The sequence below is a fragment of the Caretta caretta genome, chromosome 2, assembly GCF_965140235.1.
Source record: "Caretta caretta isolate rCarCar2 chromosome 2, rCarCar1.hap1, whole genome shotgun sequence".
Lineage (NCBI taxonomy): Eukaryota > Metazoa > Chordata > Testudines > Cheloniidae > Caretta > Caretta caretta.
In genome coordinates this window covers 267,567,757-267,593,328 of record NC_134207.1, presented here as the reverse complement: position 1 = coordinate 267,593,328, position 25,572 = coordinate 267,567,757, and the positions used below count along the sequence as shown (strand labels likewise).

Here is a 25,572-nt window from a genome sequence, read left to right as displayed (position 1 = left end):
TTAATTGCTGTATGCTTCTAGTTCTACCTTAAATGTTCATTCTTACCTGATATGGAGGTCAGACGTGATTTGGTACTGGTAGTGTAGATGGATTAGAGAAATCTGATCTTGAGAGGAGGCCAGTTTTATATCAATGGAAAGAAAGTGCCCCTTTTCACCAGGAGACTTCTTTCTAGTCATTAACTGAAATCTCAATATCTCTTTAACTGGTCATAGCCTATGGTTCCATGGTCATATTGGCTGGTGCTCTAATTGCCCTTTATCCTAAAACTCGGCCCTAAAAATTTGCAGGGTGGTGAGCTTAGGGAACTTCTTAACTTCTGAGTGTGTGATTTTTGCAACTTTAATGTTCTTTTAACATAGTTTGTGAATGTGTGTGCACGTGTACGCATAAACCAATTCATGGGTTTTCAAAGTAGCAAACTGAAAAAACAAATTCCATCATGTAGCATTGTATTGACACCCTGTCACGGGGTGCATGGCTGGCACCTCTTCTTCTGGGCCCAGTTGTCCTCCCAAATAAGTCCAGGGAGACTTCAGCTCTGTGCAACACCCGTGTCCTTTATTCTTTACGTGTTTATCTACCACCAGTATCCAACTACATACAATCCTTACAGGTGTCTCGCCTAGTGCAGGCTGGGTCAGTAACCAGCTAGAGGCCTTCCACCTCCCTCTGTGACTGACCCCTCTCTCTGGCTGCCCCAGCTCCTTGTGGCTCTTTCCCAGCCTTTGTAGCTCCTGGCCTCTCAGGCTGGCAGGTGTTGCCAATTGCCAGGCTTTTCAGCCAGCTCCAATCTGGCCTTATCTGGAGCACTGTGTCCAGTTTTGGGCCCCACACTACGAGAAGGATGTGAAAAAATTGGAAAGCGTCCAGCGGAGGGCAACAAAAATGATTAGGGGGCTGGAGCACATGACTTATGAGGAGAGGCTGAGGGAACTGGGATTGTTTAGTCTGTGGAAGAGAAGAATGAAGGGGGATTTGATAGCTGCTTTCAACTACCTGAAAGGGGGTTCCAAAGAGGATGGATTTAGATGGTTCTCAGTGGGAGCAGATGACAGAACAAGGAGTAATGGTCTCAAGTTGCAGTGGGGGAGGTTTAGGTTGGATATTGTGAAAAAGTTTTTCACTAGGAGGGTGGTGAAACTCTGGAATGTGTTACCTAGGGCGGTGGTGGAATCTTCTTCCTTGGAAGTTTTTAAGGTCAGGCTTGACAAAGCCCTGGCTGGGATGATTTAGTTGGGATTGGCCCTGCTTTGAGCAGGGGGTTGGACTAGATGACCTCCTGAGGTCCCTTCCAACCCTGATATTATATAATTCTATGAATCTATCCCCCTTGACTGGGGCTGGCGTGACAGTGGCTGATTAGGTGTGTCTGCACCAGCATCCTGCCACACACCTCCCCACTTAAGCCGCTTCCAGGCTTGGCTTTGCTCGGCCCTGCCTCCCTCTGCCTGGGAGGTTATTCCGGGGGAGCCCCTCATGCCCACCTGGGGGGTCCCCGGGCCCATCCTTGAGGGGTTCACCAATCCCTCACCCACAAAAGGCACACTGGGAAGAGGATGGGCTGCCCCACAAGTCTGCGGTGACCCAGAGGTCCTAACACTAGTCACAGCCTCAGGTGCATCGTCCTGGCTGTTCCCTTTTCCTTTCTGACGGGGGACCAGGGCTGGGACAGACCTAGCCAGGGCTGGGGCAGACCTCGCCCAGGCTGCCGAGTGCCTCAAGTTCTGGTTCCCGACCCAGCGAAGTTCGGACCTCCCCGGGTGGGGGTCCCACCTTCAGGCCTTCCTTAGGCCCCTCCCCCTCTGCCCCTGGGGTCTCCTCCCCTGAGGATTCTAATTCAGGGTGCTCCTTTTGGTCCCCCTTCTACTCTTGTGCGGTCTCTTTTCTGACTATGTTGTCTAGGGTCTAGATCCCCTTCTCCCTGGGGCTGTGGGCCCTCCCCCTTCCTGGGGTCCCCCCCTTGCTTTGGTTTCAGAGTAACAGCCGTGTTAGTCTGTATTCACAAAAAGAAAAGGAGTACATGAAGTGAGCTGTAGCTCACGAAAGCTCATGCTCAAATAAATTGGTTAGTCTCTAAGGTGCTACAAGTACTCCTTTCCCCTTGCTTTGGGTTACTTCCCCTCTTTCTCCCAGTGGGTCTCCTCCCCATGTTTTCCTTCCCTTTAGGGACGGGTTCCCAGTCCGTCGCCAGGACTATGAGGTAAGATAACCCCTCTAATACCCTCACCCGTTTCCAGGAGAACTTGCCCCAAACCTCTAGGGGCACCTGGGCCATGGGACAATACTCATTATCCACGTGGATGAATTTGAGTGTCATCCTCTCTCTGGGAATAAGCTAATGTGGCTTTATCTCCTCGGCTGAACGAGCAAGTGGGCGGAGGTCGTGTCTTCCAGTCCCCTCTGGGCTTTCTCCCCACCTGCATGGGAATGGTGGGCAAACCATGCCTCTTCTTCCACCCCCCAACCTCAGTCCAGCCACAGAACTCGGCTATGCCACATTCCATCACCGGGCAATCACGTTTTTTATGTCCCAGTTGCCCATAACACCTGCATACAAGCTGTCCTGGGCGACTAGGGGCACCCTTTGTCTCTTCTCTCCGTCTCTCCACGCTCTTCCCAAGGGGAGGGTTCTGTGGATTTCTTCCCTCCCCCTGCGTCCCAAGGTATCTGATTCGCCCTTGGAGAGAAGTCCGCTTCTGCATACTCCTCTGTCAGCTTGACTGCGGCCTCTACAGTGTCCGGCTGGTGTTGCCGGACCCAGGCTTGCATGCTCTCTGGGAGGCTCTGCGCAAACTGTTCCAGTATCACCTGGTCCGTGATCTGCTCCACCGTTTGGGTGTTGGGCCGCAACCACGGTGTGGTCCAGTCTGTCAATTTCTGGGTGAAGGCCCGGGGCCCCATGCCTCCAGTCCACCTGGCCGACCGAAATTTCTGTTGATACTTCTCGGACAAAAGCCCCACCTGGTCTAGGACGGCCGCCTTCATGGTGTCATACTACCTGGTTTGTGAATCAGTCAGGGCCATATATGCAGCCTGTGCCTCCCCAGCGAGATATGGGGCTAGCCGTAGGGCCCAGGTTGCCCCCTCCCATCCAGTGCCCACGGCCACTTGCTCAAAGTTGCAGAAGAAGGCCTTGGGGTTGTCGGCGGGGGTCCATTTTACAAAGGCCCAACCCCGTAGTGGGGGTGCCATCTCCCCACGAGGAACTCATCAGTTTCTGCAGGAGTTGTTGCCGCACCCCCGCCTGCTCCTTAATAAAGTCCTGCACAGTCTTCTGCTGCTCAGCCTGCCAGGCGAGTAGAGCCTGTCTCTCCATCTGGTGGGATTGCTGGAAGGCCTGCAGCGTCTTCTGCATCTCCTCCTGCTGCTGAGTCTGCCACTGCAGGGTTCCCTCCATCTCTGGGTCACCAAACTGTAGCTCTGGCACAAAAGGATCTGTGACAAGCCTCCACATGTCACGGGGTGCATGGCCAGCCCCTTTTTTTCTGGGCCTCATTGCCCTCCCGAATAAGTCCAGGGAGACTTCAGCTCTGTGCAACACCCATGTCTTTTATTCTTTAAGCATTTTCCCACCACTCGTGTCCAACTATATACAATCCTTACAGGTTTCTTGCCTACTGCAGGCTGGGTCAGTAACCAGATAGAGGCCTTCCACCTCCCTCTGTGACGGACCCCTCTCTCTGCCTGCCCCAGCTCCTTCTGGCTCCTTCCCAGCCTTTGTAGCTCCTGGCCTCTCAGGCTGGCAGGTATTGCCAATTGCCAGGCAGACATAAGGCTTTTCAGCCAGCCCCAATCTATCCCCCTTGATTGGGGCTGGCGTGGCAGGGGCTGATTAGGTGTGTTTGCAGCAGAACCCTGCCACGCACCCACCTTGTTTGCCAGCAGGGTTGGAACCTGTAGATCTACCCACAGACTTCTGCCACTTTCCTTTGGGTTTGATTTATGTTTGAGGCTTGTGTAAAGACAGCATTTGAGTTAGAGATGCGGTGTTAGAGATGCAGAGGGGCATTGTTCTGCAATGTACATTGGCCAAACTGGACAATCTCTACACAAAAGAATATAAATGGACAGAAATCAGACGTCAAGAATTATAACATTCAGAAACCAGTCAGAGAACACTTCAACCTCCTTGGTCACTCAATTTCAGACCTAAAAGTGGCAATTCTCCAACAAAAAAACTTCAAAAACAGACTCCAACGAGAAACTGCAGAATTTGAATTAATTTGCAAACTGGACACCGTTAAATTAGGCTTGAATAAAGACTGGGAGTGGATGGGTCATTACACAAAGTAAAACTATTTCCCCATGCTAATTCACCCCCCCCACCCTGTTACTGACACCTTCTTGTCAACTGTTTGAAATGGGCTATCCTGATTCACTACAAAAGGTTTTTTTCTCCTGCTGATAATAGCCCACCTTAATGAATTGGTCTTGTTACAATTGGTATGGCAACACCCATTTTTTCATGTTCTCTGTGTCTGTATATATCTTCCTACTGTATTTTCCACTCTATGCATCTGATGAATTGGGTTCTAGCCCATGAAAGCATATGCCCAAATAAATTTATTAGTCTCTAAGGTGCCACAAATACTCCTCATTCTTTTTGCTGATACAGACTAACACGGCTACCACTCTGAAACCAGTATCCTACTAGCTATTCCCATTGCTGTGATTACATGGAGTAACAATATGGCCAGTACAATTGATCCCAGCATTATACAAGTCATTTTCTCAGTGCCTGGTCATTATGTGGAATGTCCTTTTTCTTTCTCCTTCAAATCCCCTTCTCACTTTTCCCCAAAGGGATTAATTGGCTTCTTTTTGCTGGATCAGCTGAGCTGAGTAGTTTCACCATCAGCAAACTCAGTGAGAAGCAAGAGCTGGAGTAGACAAAGAAAGAATTCTACTCAGAAGAGTGTAGCAATAGACTTCATTGTAGCTTTGAACAAAAATGTCCTTGAAATACCTTTTGGTAGGTTAACTGCTATGACTGGAGGAGCTAGCAAACTGAAAGGTCTCCTCAATGATTCTTACAGACTAATGAACAAATTTGATTAAGATTTGGCAGCTTTTCCTAATGTTCCCTGTAACTAGCAGTTCTTTCCAGGCAGTGCTGTCCTCCATGTTTGAAAAGAGAGCAGCCTAGTAATTAAATGATGAACGAAGGCAAATGTACTGATGAGCGTTTGGTGGTTAATTAAATGAAAGAAAGAGAATGTACAACAAAAATGCCCGTCTAATGTCCCTTGAGGCCCTGCCAAACTCCCCCTTCCCCATCAAGTTTATAATGGGAAAGGAGACACCTGCACAAATGGTGTTTTCTTGGTTGGCCCTTTGTGGTCGAAATTGCTGCTGTACCTCACCAGCCTGGCATATATAAGAAGGTAACTAATGATGATCTACACAAATCACCTTCTAATTCATAAAGTAATAGTGACATCTCCCAATGTAGCTCCATCATCTTAAAATATCCAGGCTTTCATAGGTGGCATGATTTTTTTAAACTTCAGTGTTCTGTTAGGATTTTCTTTCCCTTAAGTTATTGTTAAGCTTTTAGAACCTTAACACCATTGTCTCAGAATTTTCATTCTGATTATGCCTTGGTTGGAGTGAGATTCATTTACAGTGTCCAATGCTTACTTCCATAGGTATGGATTATGCTGCTGTCTGCAAAAGAAAGGGGATTTCATTGCATTACTTTTGTACTCCAAAGGCAGTAAGAAGCTAATCAGGAATACATCTGAATAAGATTCAACTGGGTGACGCAGCCTGTGCCTCAGTAAACAGCTTCACGTTATATACATGGAATGTTCAAACATTATCATCAAACAAAAGGTTTGGTGTTGCTGCTGAATTAGCTGAAAAAAGCAGCTGATATTACCTGAAGGCAATTGCTAATGGGTGGAGGGTCATCTTGGCATCTGCGGTACCACAGAGGCCAATAGGCAAGATAAAGATGCGTGTTTTTATGTAAGACCATTATAATTTTGTACAAATTTGAACTCATAAATAAAACTCTCTCCAGATCCAAGTTTCAAGGCAGAATAAATACCTGTAGAGACTTAGCCTCAAACAACTAATGGACAGAAATTTGCTGTTCAAATCCCAGAATTGCTGACAATGATTATTTCCTATTTTGCTGCTACAGTTAAGGTTGACAAACTAAGGGGGAAAATATAATGGTTTATTGAACTTCAGTAGAAGTTACTTGTGTGTATGGGCCAATTTAGATTAGTTACCAAAAATAATTGGGCGCTCAGACTATTAGAACGTGAGCTGTTCAGTGATTCTGGCCTCAGATGTACAATAAGAAATACCCCCATCAGTTTCAGTGCTAGTTTTTCTATGGAAAGATTTTTGTGTTTAGAAAAGAAACTGCAGCTCTGTAACTTTTAATGTAGTTTGGGGCTTGGGAAAAGGAGAAAAGCTGAATATAATGCAAGAAAAAAGCCCCCTGTAATTAGTATAGGGGGAAGAAAACATTAAGTATTATAGAGCAACACCAACTAGACAAAAGCAGGTAAGAAACTAAACATGCTTTGGATGAGCAAAACCAGCTCTGCGAGTGTGTGTTTAAGGCTTTGCCTCTGTGAAATGGACAAGCCAGAAAATATGAAATGTACACCGCAATTCTTGGAAGACCTTGGGAAGGGATCTTTTAGTTGTTCAACTCATCACACATCTGTTCCAGTAGACTCTTACCATGGTAGTAAAACATGACAATCTGTTGCATAATTGATATTCTTTTTTAGAAATACCTTATGTTCTTATGTTTAGAAATACAAATGTGTCTCTGCATCTTACTCCCCAGATGACAAGGGAAACTGAGTAAACTTGTGTAGGGTTTTGTGGGCCACATGGTTCACAGAGTTCAGATACCACAGAAAGTGCAACAGTAAATCACTTCATAGTGTAGCAGACTCTGCTTACAGTTCTGATATTGTAAAACTGGTGACGGTGAAGCAGATGTTACTTTTTTTAATGTATCGCAGGCTGCAAATTGCAATTTTCTGTTTTGGTTGCTCCACTTTAGATCTTCAAGTGCTTTTCTATTTTGTGCCAAATTAAAAGATTTGGGAAGAAAAATATCATTAGGTTGCTATTTAAAGGGTTTTGCTGGGGGGGGGGAGGGGATTTGTCTTTCACTGGTGTTTGGACAGTGTTTTCAGATACATTTTTTGGAAGTGGACAGGGACACATTTAATATAGCTATAGCCCTACTTCTTTGTGAGAGTCAGTAAATATAATTTTGATGCCTGGGAATTTAATGACATCTTTTCTTGGAAGAAGAACCGTGAAGAAAATTAGAAATTGTGGTCAAAATCCTGGCATCCCGTGACTATGTAACCCATAAATTAAAGCTTTTTGTGCTTTGAAACATTCAATGCTGAAGCATGATACATCTAACAACTTCTGTACTAATACATTTCTGTACTATTTATTTTATGTCTAAACATAATTGCCACATCTCTACCTTTTTAACTTCTACTGCTATAACAGTCAAATAACTTTGGCTGCTGGGAATCTCCCTTATTCAGAGTGTAAAATTTGGATGTGAGGAACTGCCATATAGTGTGACATAAGAGGAACTAAAGTCAGAGAAAAGTACCACCAGTATCACCAGTGTGGATATAAAACAGGGACAGCATAAAAGTACTTTTATATTTTGGGGCTTTATACTCTGGGCTGAAATTGGTCCAAGTAAATAAGCAACCTATATACTTAACAATTTTTAGGTACAACTTATTAAACAATGAGTTTTCCTATAGACCTTAGAGTTTTTCTACAGGTGTTAATAATGGCTCATTGGGTCAGCTGTTAGTTTCTCTAGTTAAACCATTTGGGAAGTTCATGATCTCTGGAAAGGCTCATGAAAGGCATTCCATCTCCCAAGAGCCTTTCTAGAAGCAGCCGTCATATAACCTTAGCTGCTCTTTGTGCAGTATTTGTCTTTCAATGCAGTTATAGTGCCATTTTTTAAAATAAATGAATTTAAAGGAAGTTTAAATATATATATAGGTGTCTTCTTTTTTTGGTCAGCAAAACCAGAAGAGATAAAACCGGTGGAGCTTGTGACGGGAAATGACATCACGGCACCTCCAAACAAAGAGCTTCCTCCAAGCCCTGAGAAGAAGACCAAGGTAGGTGTGCCGTTATGTCATGGCTTCTTTATACCCAGCTCTGTGGGTTTGGTTTCCCCTGCCTGCTTTACTCCCTGCTTCTTAAGCTGTGATGATACACTTCTGTTTTCTGAGCTAGTGGCTTCTGGGAAGTATTTCATTTGAACACGAAACAATGTAATTCAATTGTAAAGTTACAAACAAATTGGCTTTCAGTAAATCTAATTGAAACTGGATTTAACCCAACAAATTTATGCTCAACTTAAATGTAAAATAATTCATTGGGCAATGTCCATGGTGGGGAGAACAATAAATTTTCATAATGACATTTCAAGAATATTAATATTTTGATCCACTTGATAGTTTCATTATTATTAATGTATTTGTATTTCAGTAGCATACAGGGGTCCCCATCAGGACCTGGGGCCCTAGTCTGCTTGGCATTGTACAGACAGTTGGTCTCTACCTCAAAGAGATGGTAGCACTCAGCAGAGTCTGAACCAGAACTCTTACTGAAGTTTTGAACCCAAACAGTAATCTCTATATCCGTGAATGCCATGGTTTTACTCTCATTCACATTGTCACCTGACAAATCCAAAGGAATAGGCTTCAAACAACTAAGCTCCAGTTTTTATTAAGAGTTGATACCTAAGGCTAAATCCAGGTCACATTGAAGGGACTGGGAATTTGGTCATTGGTTTAGATTAGATTAGGATTTAGATCTTGCACTGCATTATATATGTATAATTAGACAGAAATGTCCCGTTCATTGAGCATAGGACTAAATGTCAGGAACTCCAAACATTAATTGTAGCTCCACCACTGACTCCCTTTGGGGCCTTGATTGTCTCTGGGCCAAATTCTGGTCCCATCAAATTTAATAGCAAAACTCTTATTGACTTCAGAGGGCAAAATCCTGGTCCCAGTGTTGCTGTTCCCCATCTGTAAAACCGGTAATACATTACTTCCGGTCAATGTTATATGCCAGCTCTCAGCCTTTCTTTTGTTACGCTCAGAAGACAGGATGTTTAATGTTTTTGTTTCCTCTAAATAGCATTTTATGTTCCTTGCTGCTTAACATTTTTGTTTACAATGCGCTGTTTTTTTCTTTTTGTCTATGTTTGTGTTTACATTGGATGTTGCTTTTTGAAAAATGTAAAGCCTTCAGCATCCACACCATCAGCAAAACCTGCAGCAACGAAAACCAAGCCACTGTCCACTACAAGCCCCAAGCGGCCAGCTTCTGCCACACCTGGCCAAAACAAAAAACCCACCAGCCCTACTGCAGGTCCTACTTCGGCCACTACTCCCAAACGCCCAGCCACCAGCACTACACGTCCCTCCACTTTAACTCCTAAAGACACTAAACCAAAGGTAAGAGAGAATATTTCACTTGCACATTGAAGCTCCAAGGCTTGTAGACCAAAATCCAGGTAACTGTTTTATCTAACTAGCAACAGTCGATAGAAATCAATGGTAGTATAGTTCTAGAGACAACAATGGAATAATAAGATTAAAGCCTGAGCTTGCTATCAGATCTGCATGGTTACAAGATTCTGCCTCCATGGATCTGAGGAGGATATGTATTTTGGCACTGAGGGGTAGGAAGAGCAGGAGAGCGTTGAAATTTTTATGAACTACTAAAAGGTGCTCAAGAAAATTCTTTACTTTTTTACATTTAAAACAAAAGCCTGTAACCTTCTTTGTTCTGCATTATACACTTCAGAGAACTGCTGAATTAATGTGATTGAATTGGGAACTTAATGTTCAACTCCACATTCTATAAAAAGAGCTAGACCAAATAAGTCAACAAGAAAACTGGGAAACCAGTAGGTAAATAAGACCACTGGGATGTGGGAGGGGGAAAGGTTAAGAGTACTGGATAGCTACAGTCTAACAAGGCAAAGCAGAGACTATTACAATAACAACGGGGGTTAAGCTATGGTCGGGAAAAGTCATCTTAAATATGAATAAGGGACTGGAAGAAGCTGCCGAAACAGGTTGTAGAAATCTACCACCACTGGATGTCTTCAAGATACAGATTAATCACCCATTTTAGGTAATTGTGACACAAAGCAGGGGTATAGACTAGGTGACCGAATAGAGATGCTTCTACTCCTAAATAGCTCTGTGAAATCTTCTCCAATGTCTTCCCAAATAAACACCCTGAAGAATGGCCTACCAACACTCCCCTTGAGATAAGCAGCAGGAATAACCTCCGCACCCCACACATACATACGCTAATGGTGTTTGCAGATTGAGTGCAATCCTTCCAATTCAGTGTCACTTTATGTAACTTCAATAGTGCCCAGATACCGTGGTGATGGATGCCATTAGATATGACTTATTCATTGATCTGCTCAGTAAATGGTCGTTCAAACTCTAAAGCATCATATCCTAGAGCAAAAGAAGGATATAAGCACTCAATTTAGAGAACTGAAAGCCTGTCTTCAATGTGCCCCATGCTGATTGTGACCTGTAAGTGGGTTGTGCAGTGTGTATTTGGTATTTGTAGAACACCAGACTTTTAAGGGGACACTGACAAAATACAAATTTTTTTTTAAAGTTCTTGTTTGTAATTGCATCAGAGATTATTAAACTGGAGCAATTTGAAAATCTAATGGACTTTCTGCTCCTCACTCAGCTTGGAAAATAAAACCGTTTACTTTACCTCTCACTGCATCATCTCTAGATGTTTAAATTTACTCACCTATTACATCTAGGTGCTTACATTTACATCCAGTTTGAAGCAAGGCATTTTTGTTTATAACAACTTCATGTGTATATTCTCATGCAGTAGTACAGAAACTGCAGAGGAATGTTGAAATAAACTTCAGCTGTAAATCTTCACATTCATCAGTGTGTTTGTTAAGGGCTTAACTGTCAAATGCAGATCTAAAGGATTGTGTTTAGTGTCCCCTATACAGGTGGTTACAAAAGGGCAAATATATGTGTCTGTGTCTCTGTCTGAACAAAGCCAATGTATATTTTGATGGAAATAATGATTTTTTTGGGTAGGTAATCCCACTTTCACTTCCTCCTTCCATCGTTACTTTTCTAAATTTATCACTAATCACAAATGTTTAACGCTTTTTAAAATTGATTTTAGGTAAACCATAATATTGCAGAAATTCTGAGTTGTGACCAAATATTGTATAACTCCCCTGCTTCCCCCTCTCCCCCCCAAATAACCACTTATAAATTATTTCCAATTTCTGTTGATGTTGCAGTCAAATTGTCCCATCTGCTTAGTTTTCCAGGAAGGAATGAACCACTCTCCATTTTCCTGATGGGTCAATTGTTCATAAATTGATCCTTCTATTGTGTTCCAGATGATCTGCCAAATGCCTTTTTAGCCTGGAAAGCATTTTGGCCTGTAATTAAATAGCTTCCTATTCCAGAGGTTAGTGAGTGCCATGATGCTAGGGAACTAATGACTAAAAAAGAACAGTGGAGCTCAAAATAAATACTTTGTGTAAGTCTACAAATGGACTACTCCTGTCAGCTGAGGAATCTAATGGAGCTTCCCAGATAGTGAATAATGAATTTTAGGGTGCACCAACCTCCCTGTCTCATGTGTCCTTCACTAAGTATAGCCAGCCACAGGTTTTCATGTACTATAGGACATTTGTTTTAGAATTTTCTGTTACAGAACTTTTCTTAGCAGTGTCTAGCTTATGTATTTAAGAATCCAAACAGTTGTGCTTCAGCCATTTTTAAAAGGAATTTCAGTGCATTCCAAGTTCTCTTGCAGCTACATCTTGAGAGTACTGTTTGTAATTGGGCCATTGGTTTCAGTGTAGCCTTTTGTTACCAGGTAACAGATGCAAAGAGCCCAGACAAACGGACCTCACTTTCAAAGCCACTGTCTGCTACGACACCTCGAGCTGCTGTAAAGGGCAGCCCTGCCACGCCCAGGACAACTGCAGCATCTCCAGTTACAACAGCCTCCGGTCTGAGAAACACTGCTACTTCCCCACCCAAAAGGCCAACATGTAAGCATTGCCCTTTTGAGCTCAGGACGAGCACCCTTGCTTTCTAAACTGTTGCTAGCTTCTGTTGAAAAATGTTAGTATTTGGATTAACTGACAGAAATTTAGCCCTCTCTTGCAGCTCATAGTGCCCCTGACAGTTTGAACTGAGGCAATAATCAGCACCTTCCATGCTTGCACTTCTCTGGCCCCATCAGTTTGTCACATTTAGGTTTCCATTAAATAAAATGGCTAGTTCTTCAGTTGCAAATAAAACTATCACATTTTTGGCCACAAATGGTGAGGACTGCTTGAGCTGTGATAAGTGTGAACTTGAAGTGTGATAGGTGTGTAGAGATGGTGATAGGCAGATGTAGAGACATAGGGGACAGAAAATTTAAGTTTTATAAATTCAGAGTCTGAGACCGGAAGAGACCATTAAATGATCCATTCTGACCTCCTGTATATGTAGGCTTGGCAGAATTAGATTTTTATTTTTTTGTAACTTCAACAGATATTAACTTTTTCTTTTAAAGCATTTTTTATTTTTGTCTAGTTAAAATTTTCACAGTTGCAGGAAATTATGGGGTGGTCAGACAATAAGGAGTCATGAAATTATTTAATGACAGTAGATCATAGAATATCAGGGTTGGAAGGGACCTCAGGAGGTCATCTAGTCCAACCCCCTGCTCAAAGCAGGACCAATCCCCAACTAAATCATTCCAGCCAGGGCTTTGTCTAGATGTTGAAGTTCAAAAAGTTAAAGCTTTTGTCAACATCACATGTCAAAATGATCAAGTAAATACCCTTAAATCAAACTCTAAGTTCGCCAGCAGCATTTCTTTTATTTTGCCTATCTGTAAATTTCTGTTATCAATGGAAATATTTTTTTGTTGGTTTGTATGTGTATGATGAAATTGACATGTATCAATATTTACTGATAAGAATCTAATACTTCCAAGCCTGTGTATATCACAGGCCATCTAAATTTCACCCTGTTTACACTTTGCTCAATGAAGGGGTAACTTGTACTTGGCTAAAACCATATCTTCCAGAAGGACACCCACCCAGTGTTGATCTGAAGACATCAAAGAATGGGAAACCCCTCACTCCTCTTTGTAATTTGTTCCAATGGTTAATCACCCTCACTGTTAAAAAATTGTGCTTTATTTCTAATTGAATTTGTCTGGCTTCAGCTTCCAGCCATTGCTGCTTCTTCTGCCTTTCTTTGCTAGATTAAAGAGCCGTTTAGTATCTGGTATTTTCTCCCTGAGAAGGGACTGTAATCAAGTCAAATCTCAGTCGTCTTAATACGCTAAACAGGTTGAGCTCTTTAAGTCTCTCACTATAAGGCATTTTCTCCAGCCCTCAAATGATTTTTGTGGCTGTTTTTTGCACCCACTCCTCCAACTTTTTACCATTCAGAACTGAATGCAGCATTCCAGCATCAGTCTCACCAGTGCCATATACAGTGGTAAAATCACCTTCCTACCCCTACTCACCACTCCCCTGCTTATACATCCAAGGATCACATTGGCCTTTTTTGCCACAGCATCACACTGGGAATATATTGGGTTACTTGTCCACTGTGACCTCTAAATCCTTCTCAGAACCCACAGTCCATCAGTCTGTAGGTGTGGTCTTGTAGGAATAGCACTAGGCCTTGTGCCAGACCTCCATGGAACCCTAACAGAAACTCTCCCATTCAGTGATGATGATTCCTCATTGACAGCTAATTTCTGAGACCTCAGTTAGCCACTTCTTAATTCATTGAATTTGTGTTTTATTGATTTTGTATTGTGCTCATTTTTGATCAGAATATCATGGGATACTAAGTCAAAAGCCTTATGAGGGTCTAAGTCTGTTGCATCGATGCAGTTACTTTTATCAACCAAATTTGTAATCTCATCAAAGAATGAAATCAGGTTTGTTTGACAAGATCCATTTTCCATTAAAACATATTGACTGGAATTTAATCATATTCCAGTTTTTTAATTCTTTACCTATAGAGTCCTGTATGACCTTTTCCACTATTTTGCTTGGGATTGATGACAGGACTAACCCACCCTACAGTTACCCTGCCATCCTGCTGGCCCTCTTCAAAAGTTTCCATGGTACTCCAAGATTATTTAAAAATGGCCAGTGATCTTCTTAGGCAACTCTTTGGGACTCTTGGTTGTAAGTTATCCAGGCCAGTTGATTTAAAAATATTTATCCTTAGGAGATGTTATTTAACATCCTCCTTAGTTACTAACAGGCTGGAAAGTACTTCATTTTTCTGTGATGTGAGTACATTATCTTGCTTCTTTCCAAATATAGAACAGAAATATTTATTGAACACTTCTGCCTGTTCTGCATCGTTATTAACAATGTTACCATCTACATCTAGTAATGGGCCTACACCATTGCTAGTATTTATTTTGTTGCTGATCTATTAACAAAAACAAACAAACCAACCCACTTCCTTCTTATTGTGCTTAGTCCTGCCAGTCATGGAATTTTCCTGATGTCTTTAGTGTCCCTTATCAATTTTCTGCACTTCATAACTTCTAATTTATATTGATTGCTATATATTTCTTTTGTTTTTTTGGGCTTCTAATTGCTCACTTCAATTTGCCACAATCAGGATGGGCTGTCAGCCAAAGTTGTCCTCTATCTTGGTTGGGGAATTGTGGCTTTTTGGCCATCTAATTACCTTTTCTTAAAGAACTCCCAATTTTCATTTACCTTTTTTCTGTCTAAATTTTTCTTCCTAATCAGTTTGGCTCATAAATTTCCTCAGCTTTTGGAAATTAGCCTTTTTGAAGCACCAAGTGTATATATTACTGCTTGGGACTGTCTTTTGTTTGCCTACATTGAATGTAATCGGGTCATGATCACTGGTCCCTTGGTAACCACCAACTTCCAATCTCTTGAATAATTAATTTTTGTCCATCATAGTAAGGTTCAAAATAGTACCTTGTATTGGGTACAGTGCCTTCACATGTCAGAAAATAATCTAGCAAAACTATCATCAGGTTAGAGATGATGGCAAAGTTTAGAGATAAACAGGTTTGCCAAGGGATGCATTTTTGCTTTTGATATTAAATGAAGACAGTTGAGAGAAGGCCTCAAATTGATTTAAGAGAAGCAGAGAGGGGGAGTCATTAAAGGTGTCAATTGAATGTCACTAGCAAGCAATTGGTGAGAGATGTGGGAAAACCATTATATAAAAATGAATAAAAGTAAAAACAAAGCGACCCTTACCCACCATCCTGAGGCCTAACCATGTTATGACATTCTCTAGCCTCCCTGAGACTTTACTCTGAGCTTGAGTCTCTCTCTGAAGGACATGAGTTGTACCATATCTTGTGAAATAAGATGCTGCTTTTGTAATGAGAGGGAGTTCACCCAGGCATGGGGAGCAGCTGATTTTATGAGAAACTTTGATGTTTCCCTCTAAATAACAGGAAAGAGGCTAGCCCTAAAATGAGAGGCAGTCATCCTTTTTTGCATCTCACAAGTATGCATTGGGGATGCAGAAGAAGCTGATTTCTAAGAAGCAACGGAGAATGTCTGGCCACTCATGGAAGCTATGCCAGCATCCACAAAGGGTCGGTCTGTGTGTTGGCTTTCACTCCCAGTAACACCAATGAATCTGTTCACAATGAAAGCATGAAGAAAAGGTTGACTGTTTTTGTACTCTTTAGCTATCAAGACTGAAACAAAGCTTGCAGATGCCAGGAAGACCACTATGAAGTCACCATCAGGTAATCTCCCTCAGTTCCTGCATCTAAATCCTTCTCTACTTCACTACAGAAATGTGTTCAATCAGCATGTTACTGTGTATCTTTACAGTTGGGTATTTGTCTGCTTGATTTGATTGATATTTACTCAAACTTCCCTTTCTGTTATGATTATTGCAGCAGACCTGAGCCGCCCAAAGAGTGCTCCTGCAAACTCTGCGAAGAACAGCGCCACTACCCCCACTGCAACAACCCCAGGTACTCCTGTCTCACCTGGAGTTGCCACCAGCCGCCCCAAACCCAAGCCAGCTGCAGCCAGACCCACCACAGCATCGAGTACAACTCCAGAAGCTAAAAAACCATCAACAGTTAAAGCTCCACTTAAAACCAGCACTGTTCCCAAGCCACCTCGCCCAACCAGCAGTGTTTCTGCCTCTGACCTGAAGAACATACGATCCAAAATCGGATCAACAGATAACATTAAACACCAACCTGGTGGAGGAAGGGTAAGTCTCCTCAGTCAGCTTTTAGGACTACTCACATGCATTTAAGAGCTGTTGGTAGTTCTCACTGCTTTCAGTCACTCTATGCTCACTGGCTTTCCTATATTCAGACTCTGCAGAGCTCCTTTTAGGTTCCCCATGTGCACAAGGCAGCACCATTAGCATATAGAGGAAATACACTTTGAAAGGTTTCATGGAAGTATTTGGAATATGAACAGAATTTCACAACTCTTTGATATGGAGAAACAGAGCCACACTCCTGATCTGAAGACTAGCTTGTGTGAAAGCTCAGAACTCATTTATTTTCAGAGTATCTGTTTGAGAAGAGGATTTGGGACTGCTAAAATTGTACACCAGGTAGAGTAATGTGCCACTACGTGGGAGATCTGGATTCAGGAGCAAGTCTTAGGACACACTGTCTCTGTTGACATGAGCAATGTGCTGTACGGGTTAGGCTTGAAGCAGAGGTGGATAGGGCAGCATGTGCTGTTCTCAGGACACCCTCTGGTGGCCACAGACAGATAACTAAGGAAGAGGGAGATGGATTGAGAGAACTGCTATGGGAAAAAGTAGATGCAGAGGTAGAAGGAGGGGGTAGGACATACCTTGAGGCCCTCATTTAATACAGAGGTGCTAATTAATTTTCTCCCTGTGATTCTCTGAATGAGAAAAGCCTTGGAATATTTCTATGGAGTTCCTTATAAGGGTCAGACATTAGACTGATTAATGTGTATTGATTTTTAATCAGAGGGCAATCATTAACGTTTCCATCCTATACATCTTGTAAATGCAGAAACATGAAACTATTATCAGACATCATATAACAGATACTCCCAAACTTTGTGTGACCAAGTATTGAATTAGCAACTTGCCTTTAGTCCGAGGGCTTTACTTTGTGTAAAATGGAGCAAATTGCAGCACCCTTGCTTTTAATACAGAGGAGTGGTCTCCTGAAACTGATTTTCCATTCTGATCTCTGTAACCAAGGTGAAGCACTTTTTGATGGGAACCCTAGTCTCTGAAAGGCACACTAATCATAAGGGCAGTCATGAGCTGCATTGTAGTATACCATAAACCACATCACCGAAGGTACCACCGAACTGTTAAAAGTCCGGCATGTTATAACTGTAGATGGTCATGACCCCTCAGAGCCAAGAAGCCCAAAGAGTGCTTCCATGAGTATGTGTTGGGGTGCACAAAAAGCAGATATCTAAGTAATGACCGAGAATGTCTGCCCATTTAGGGAAAGCTGTGCCAGCGTTCACAAAGGGAGAAACTTCCAAACAGGGTAAACCAAACCTGGCTGGAGGACCTGGAAGTGAGAACCAAGGGAGGAGTGCTCACAAATTGAATGCAAGTTGAGACTAGATTGGAGGTTCACTAACACCATTAAGGTCCTTCAGAAATCTGGTCAAAAGAATTCCAGAAGCGTGGAAAGCTTTCTGGCTAGACTTCAGGGCTGTCTGTTAAAGGGACATTGTTTGTACAATGTATTCCCTTGTTTGTACTCCCTTATTTTGTTGGATCATTTCCATTTCATAATAGCAGTAGGTTAGAGTGTATGTTAACATAGACTGTCTGTCAAAGAGAATCATTGTATTTCTTGCAGGGCTTTTAAAGTCTTCAAAGTTATTCTTCTTTTGGGAGTGTCCTAATAAACAGAGAAGTGTTGCCTGTTTTACTGCTGTATTATTAATTGGTTCAGCAGGGTACAGAGCTGCTGCAGAAGCCCTGGTCTTAAAAAATTCAGCTTTGAGTGCACTCGCCTGTTGCGGTGAGCATTGGTTAACAAGTAAGAAATCAGCGGGAAAATGGGCTCTCTCAGGCTGACACTGAATTTTTCCAAACCTGCACAATCTCATGTTGAACTAACTGCAACTTTTTGCCTTTGCACCAATCTTGATTGATTAAATCTTAATACACAGGATCAGGTAACGTTTCTTCATTGCTGTACGCAGCATAATGTATAGCATGAGCCACGGTAGGGTGGTGAGGGAGATGAGTAATGGGAATACAGTGCAGACCCATCCAGCGGAACGCTTAGTAGGGTTTCAGAGGTGGGAGGAAGTCTCCAGGTAGACCTGTGGAGCAAAAAAACTGTAGGACAGAACCTGGCACAACTGTTCAGTTATTATGAGGCCGGGCATAATTCTTCCACAGAGCCTTGGCCACCTACCCCACTAGGAAGCGCTAAAATTCTGATGCATGAAGGGATCTTTCAAGAGATTCGCTTGTCTGAGTGAGACCGTACCTTCTGCTTTACCAGTTCTAGATTTGAGATTCCACCTTGTCTCACCATTTTAACATGTTGATTTATAAAAAGTTCTCCCTGACTTGTCCAGTCCACTGAATCTATCTTGGTTGTTGATTTGAATTCCATCATTTCCTCCCATCATTTACTTTGATTCTCATGGTTAAAATCATCCTCCATTTGTCTCCATCTAGGCTAAAGTAGAGAAAAAACCAGAATCAGCCGGTGCTGCGCGAAAGTCTGAACCCAATGCAGTCTCTAAAATGGCTACTACTAAAACAACTGTAACAAAAGAGGGTGCACAAAAGCAGCCCAATGGGAAAGTGAGTTTTGTTTCAGTCTTTTATCCCTGAAAGATGAAAGGGAAACTTTTTTCCATTTGAGTCACTTTCCCTTCTATTTAGCTTTTATGCTTTCTCTTGTCAGTGTCACTGTTCCCCTCCCTTCCCCACGTGCACCTTTTCCACATCTTTCCTGTATGTCCTGTGACACTGCCAGTAAAATACAGTCAGAAGTATTCCTGCTGACTTCACATATAGTTTTTTTCAAGGCCTGACTTACACATTGCTTCAGTGGTGTGCTCTGCCTTCACTTTTAGATGGGCTGTAACTCTAAGATGGGCTGGTCTTCTGTGAGGAAAACCTCCCTTCTCTATGGATGCATCTGTGGATGCTGGGATTAGGAAGCGGGATCAATGGTCCTGGCACTTTCAAACAAAAAAGTATGGAGAACTGGTGACTTAATGTTCTCCCTGTAACTTTCTGGACCTAGTTTCAAGAATACTGTTCTCTAACCCCTCACAGCTGGTGGTTACCAGTTGTTGGCTTCCTACCCTGAAGTTCTGTCATGAAGTCTTATCCCAGATCTGAGCTATGTGGGGGAAAGGAGTAGAGAAGAGGAGGGCTGGCAGTGAAAGTTTAACTTGTGAGCTGGTGCTATCTCCTGAGATACCATCAGGTAGACCTTATATATGTATAGGATGGCATTGGTCTTGCTCTTAAATGTTTTGCTCCTCTGAATTAGAGCCAGCAAGCTGGTAAATTTCCATGGCAGGGTAAATGTGAGGGTCCTTGTTGCACTTAATCCAATCTACCTAAATTGGCAAGTATCCTTTGAAAACTCCATGTTGGTGGTTCTAGCTACAGGTGATAACTTCAATGTACAAAACCAAACTACTGTAGGAGGTAAAGCTTCCACCCCGTATTTAATTTATCTTCTTGTACCATGCGTGTTTCTGAACATGCTATACCGTAAGTAACCTCTAGGACTGAACTCAGGGGCTTGTCATAACTGATTTTATTTATTTATTTATTTTTTAAAGAGTAGAGTTGTAGCTTTCACTTAACTTTTGAGGGTTCATAGCCTTAGGCTTTTTTGTGTGTTTAATGGGTCTGGAACTGTTTGTTAGATACATTGTTTCTCCTGTATCTGGCTGGCATCAGACCTGCTGCCAATTAAGTTAAATTGGTGGTTTGACGACCTTCCATGTAGTTACTGCTTTCAGGATTAGGCTATACTGCTGAGAGGTTTTCAGATGCATTGCCTAGGATTTGAGTCGTTCCCAGGCAAACTGGAACAGTTTAAAACTGCAGAGACTAACCAGTGAGTGGGTTGTCGGAGGCAGTGACTTGGATCAACGAGGTGAAAGTGTGAGAATGAAGGGATGGAGATAGCCATGTTTGTTCTCACTGCTGGAATGCATGGCTGAACATGCGCTAAGGAAGCTAGCATACAGAGTCTTCTTGGCAGCCAGGCGCTCTTGTACTGCTTGTCTGTACAATATGCTAAGAAAGTGTTGTCCACCACAATAGCACTTAAGCTGTCACCACTGCCACTGTCTGCTTAGCTGTACTCTGCCTCTCCTTGTTTGTTCACTCTTTTTCTCTCTGTCTTTCAAGTTCTTTCACATGTAATGCTGAAGTTGGGTTGAAGTTTAACACAGCTCTTTGTTTATCCACCATGTTACAGCATCACTCCAGCCTGCCGTATGACCGTTCTAACCAGTCCTCTTCCCTTGTGTTGTTTTTCCATTCTGTAACACTCTAGGTCCAGATAGTCTCCAAAAAAGCGAACTACAGCCATGTTCAGTCCAAGTGTGGTTCCAAGGACAATATTAAGCATGTCCCTGGAGGTGGGAATGTAAGTATGGACTCTGGACAAGCTGTCTTTCTACTAACTTCTTGTTCTGCTTTTTTATGTAGACTTTTGAGAATATTCTGTTTCAGGCGGATGAGCACGGCAGAATTAAGATTTCTGGGAGATGTGTAGGTAGACTTTTTCCTGAGCTGTAGTAGGTTAAATGTGTGAGCGTATGTTACATTTCACAGCCGTGCATTCGATCCATTTCCCAGTGACCTAAAGCAAGGAGGATTTTGCATCAGGAGAAGGACTTTGAAACACTTCTGGGGATGTAAGATTCCAATCTTTGTTTAGTTACTAACTTAAGAGCGACTTCTAACATTCAAGGCTACTGGTTTCACTGGAAATAGGGAGGTGAGCTTGCTGAGGTGTTGCGAGCTAATACTGTGATGGTTGTATACGCACTTTGAGTACACACTGTGGATTTCAGATGGAGATAGTATTGCTAGGTATCTAGAGCTGAGTGATCGGAGCAATGCCAAATACCCATCTGGATGGTGAAAAAAACATGCGCTTTAAAGACGTCCTGTGTTGACCTGACAGGTCACCTGTTTCCCAGTGGACACAGCCTGCATTACCTTTAAAAATATCTATCTATCTATCTGTCTATCTATCTGTCTATCTATCTATCTGTCTATCTATCTATCTGTCTATCTATCTATCTGTCTATCTATCTGTCTATGCCAGAGTTTGTTTACTTTCTAAGTAGTGATAGTTTCTGGGAATGCAGAGTGTGGATGCTCGCAGCAATAGCAACTTTGCCACTGTTTTAAATAAGGAGGGTGACTAGGTGGAAGAGTCTGTTTCTTGCTGCTGCTAATTTTCCATTGTCCCTGTGCCCAACACACTGACAGCTATCGCTGTTGAAGTTCAGAATCCCTGTACTGAGTGGGGTGTCACCTGTAGTGATGTCCTGGCTTTCCCTTCTCCATTCCACTGACTCTATGCCAGGGGTGGCCAACCTGAGTCAGAGAAGGAGCCAGACTTTACCAATGTACATTGCCAAAGAGCCACAGTAATACGTCAGCAGCCCCCCATCATCTCCCCACCCCACTAGCAGTGCCTCCCACCCACGGGCAGCCCCGCCGATCAGCGCCTCCCCCTCCTTCCCGATCAGCTGTTTTGTGGCTTGCAGGAAGCTCTGAGGGGAAGGGGGGGAGGAGCGAGGGCACAGCAGGCTCAGGGGAGGGGGCAGGAAAGGGTGGAGTGGGGGCAGGGCCCGTGGCAGAGCCAGGAGTTGAGCAGTGAGCACCCCCTGGCACATTGGAAAGTTGGCACTTGTAGCTCCAGCCCCGGAGTCGGTGCCTATACAAGGAGCCACATATTAACTTCTGAAGAGCTGCATGTGGCTCCGGAGCCCCAGGTTGGCCACCCCTGCTCTATGCAGTTGTGGGATTAAAAACTTATTAATGCAATGCTGTTTAAAAAAGCTAAAGTTAAATCCCTTCAGCTTCTCTTCCAGGATGGAGTGGGGAGGAAACCTGCATTCTTGGCCTGCAAATAGTCAACCGTTAGAGGCAAACGTAGTGCTTGGCCATGGACTCAGTGCATTGTCACCTGTTTGAGCACTTGCCACTCGCTGGACTTGGAGGCTGTAAATGCTGCCTCGAATATTGCTTGTGGGGCAGGTCATGCTCTGTTAGCACCTTCTTGAGAAATATGCCTGTGCATGGTTATGCATCAACTCTTGCATTCAAATTCTTTCATAAGTTACTGCAAGAGGATCCTGAAGACCTTCGTTGTGGGTTTTATTAAAAAAAGCTTGTTAAATCAAGGGCTAGTCATCCTTTTCACAGGTGGAGAACAACCTTTTCTCCGGGTGTAGGAAGAGCACAGCTACAGGTGTAATTTTCATTTAATCAGGCTTTTGTTCTCTTCAAGATTTATAACTGCCGAGACATTTTATATTTGTGCTGGGGTTGTCTCACATTTCACTTTGCCAGTGCTTGGCATCCATAGGGTTCTTTCAGCTGTACTGCTAAAGAGCAGCTGTTATGCACCCAAAGGGGCTTTATTTTATAAACCACTCCTTTTCTGTTGAGTGGTGTTTTGTATAGTATATTTCTGGCTGGGCCTTATGTACTTTTTCCTCCTCTGTTATCAACAGACATGTTACAGAATAAAACCTTGGGTTGCGGGGAATGTTTTTCACTTTATATTAAAAATCCCATGTAATAAACCACCAAAACTGTCCTCTTCTCTCCGTTTTACTATTCTTCTATCCCCTCTAGGGGATGTTTCCAGCTCTAGGGAAAAGAGGTATCCTCTTTCAGCTCTTTGTTCTCCCAGTGTCTCTCTTCCTGTCACCACTACATCTCTTCAGTCCACTAGTTAAGCTGTTCACTTTAAGAACAGAGAATAAAGTGCTTATCATTTTCAGGTTCCAAATGCCCAAAAGCCAGCTTCAGGCAGCCGCTCCCAGCCGTCCATCGCCCCCAAACCCAGCCCAGGCAGTACCAATGTGAGTAGAAGAGCCAGACTGGCACACCTGGCTTCTTATGATTGGATTTCCTTTTGTCCATTTTGCATTCCCTCCGCTATTCCTGGGCACTGTACCAGGTGTCCGCTTCTAAGGCATTTTCTGTCCAGTCAGACAGCATGAGATAGTCCTCTCATTGCATCTGCTCATAGAAGCTCCCTGTTTCTAAAGTTTTTAACCATGCAGCTGATGGGAATGATTGAAAAGTCCATGGTTCCAGTGCTATTCTTTTTTCAGTAATGGCTGTTGGGCATTCTTGGGGCAAGCAGAGTGGTTAGCAAAAGCTAGCGATTCAGGGTTAGTGTTGTCATTTTACAAAAAGGTCTGCTGTGGTAGAAGTGACTGGAACTTGCTAGCCAATTCATTCAGTTACCTTCTAGGGAAAAAATTGGGGGTGGGTAGGGGGAACCTGCTTGCCCTGCCTCCTATGTGCAAGGGTGGTGACTGACTGTCAGGATACTGAGAAGTTGAGGTTGAAGGCTGTAGACTATTTTACTGCTTTCATTAGGTCTAGCAGAAAGACCCCAAAGCTCGCAGCATTAGATTTTACCTGGAAATAGTGTTTGTTATACTTTTATAAATAAGGAGAAAAAATACAAAAGCAAAGCAATAGAAATGAAATGTCTACAGTAAGTTTAAATCTAGCGAGGAGTAAGACATTTGGATAATCCATCGTACAGGCAGTCCTCGACTTTACAGCGTTATAGTTGCAACGAATGGCACGTACGCTGTTTATAAACTGACATCCTGTTTCGACTTAATGACATTGGTTTAGACTTTGACGCTTGGTCCAACAGTGTTCTTATGGGAAATTCGATGTTTTCAACTTAAGACACGATTTTCAGAAACCAATTTTGTCATAAGTCTGAGGACTACCTGTATATTCATTTTATCCCTGTTGTCAAAGGGTCTGGGTGCGATCATTCGGAATTCTTCTAAGAGCATGTGGGTTCTTTGGTGTCTCGAGGCTACCACCCTGTTTGAAAGCTAATGGAGAGTGGAAGGAGAGAGGGTTAGAGAGGTGAAAAACTAAAGGAAAGTATTAGTCATACTTCCTACCCAGAGTGCCTAAAGTCAGGCAACTAAATCAGCACTTAACTTTGGCCCCTGAGTCTGAGAACATGGCCTTTAGAGGGACAGGTTCAATAATTCAAGTTAGGCTTTGTCTACACTGACAACTGAATGACAAAATTTTTGTCGTTCAGAGGTGTTAAAAATAACGCACACCCCTGCCCTCGAAAGACACAAGTTTTGTAGAGGAAAAGTGCCAGTGTGAACAGCATGTTGTTGGCAGGAGCACTCTCCTGCCAACAACGCTACCGCCGCTTGTTGGGGATGGAAGTTTTTTGTTGGCAGGAGAGCTCTCTCCTGATGGTGCAGCTACACTGCGCGCCTTTTAGCGACACGGCTGTAGTGGCTAAAAGCTGCGTAGTGTAGACATAGCCTTAGTAGGAAGTGGGAAATTGAGACTCTTAAAAGAAACAGCTGTCCACAACCCTAAAGATTGTGAGAAATCACAATGACTTCTTCAAGGTCCTCGTTCATGTGTCCAGATGTTACCATTCAAATAGCCAAGTGACAGAATCTTAGTCCAGTTCTCACCAAACATCATATCATAAAAGCCATCATCACTAATCGGCAACTTTATTGGCAGACTCTGTGAAGACCAAAGACTGAATGGACCATGGCCACTGAACTCTCTTCTAACCCCTAGAGGGCTAACTGGCTCCTCCAGGTCAGGTTTGAGAGACATTGGCATGGGACTATATAAAGGGAGCTTATATTACTTCTGTGTGGACTGTACCTATTCTGTGAACAAAAAGAGCATCGAATCCAGCACCTTATGCAAGCACTAAACGAATCCGCACAATTACACACACACACACGCCAAGTTACAAATACATGTGCACACAATGAAGCTTCTCAGTAGGCTCTTAATGGGCTTCAGCATGGCAATTGCAATGGTTTATAAACTCCCAGCCCTGAAGAAGAGCTCTGTGAAAGCTTGTCTGTCTTACTAACAGAAGTTGGTCCCATAGAAGATATTACCTCATTCACTTTCTCTCTCTAGTTTATAAAGAGGTGAATTCAATACTAAGGAAATACTTTTATTTTGTTTATATGGATAATCTGATACTAAATATTCCAAGCTAGCGAGGTACTAGAGAAGAGGATCTCCCCAAGTCCCCCCCCACACAAGTTAGTCCTATTAAAGTAACTAGAAGTTATGAATTCCTTGCCGGGGAAATCTTGGTGATATAACATCTTCCGTGCAGCATTTTACAAATTAACCAGGCAAGAATAACTTCATTTGCCACTGAAATGCAGCTTCCTCTGGGATGGAATAGGTCAACTGTTTAATGGCACACAGCAATGCTAC

General features: G+C 42.9%; 1 protein-coding gene across 9 annotated transcripts in view; it reads left to right on the top strand.

Annotated features, from left to right (window-relative positions):
• Positions 1 to 25,572, top strand: part of MAP4 (microtubule associated protein 4) — a 274,912-nt gene that overhangs the window by 232,917 nt on the left and 16,423 nt on the right. For 4 of the 9 annotated variants that reach the window (XM_048837267.2, XM_048837266.2, XM_048837269.2 and 1 more), the window contains exons 14-21: positions 8,045 to 8,145; positions 9,286 to 9,498; positions 11,942 to 12,119; positions 15,785 to 15,844; positions 16,001 to 16,326; positions 18,769 to 18,897; positions 20,621 to 20,713; positions 23,094 to 23,174. In XM_048837267.2, the coding sequence (XP_048693224.2) occupies positions 8,045 to 8,145; positions 9,286 to 9,498; positions 11,942 to 12,119; positions 15,785 to 15,844; positions 16,001 to 16,326; positions 18,769 to 18,897; positions 20,621 to 20,713; positions 23,094 to 23,174 (1,181 nt within the window). The remainder of the gene's footprint in view (positions 1 to 8,044; positions 8,146 to 9,285; positions 9,499 to 11,941; positions 12,120 to 15,784; positions 15,845 to 16,000; positions 16,327 to 18,768; positions 18,898 to 20,620; positions 20,714 to 23,093; positions 23,175 to 25,572) is intronic. The other 5 variants (XM_048837273.2, XM_048837271.2, XM_048837270.2 and 2 more) reach the window with 5 other exon arrangements.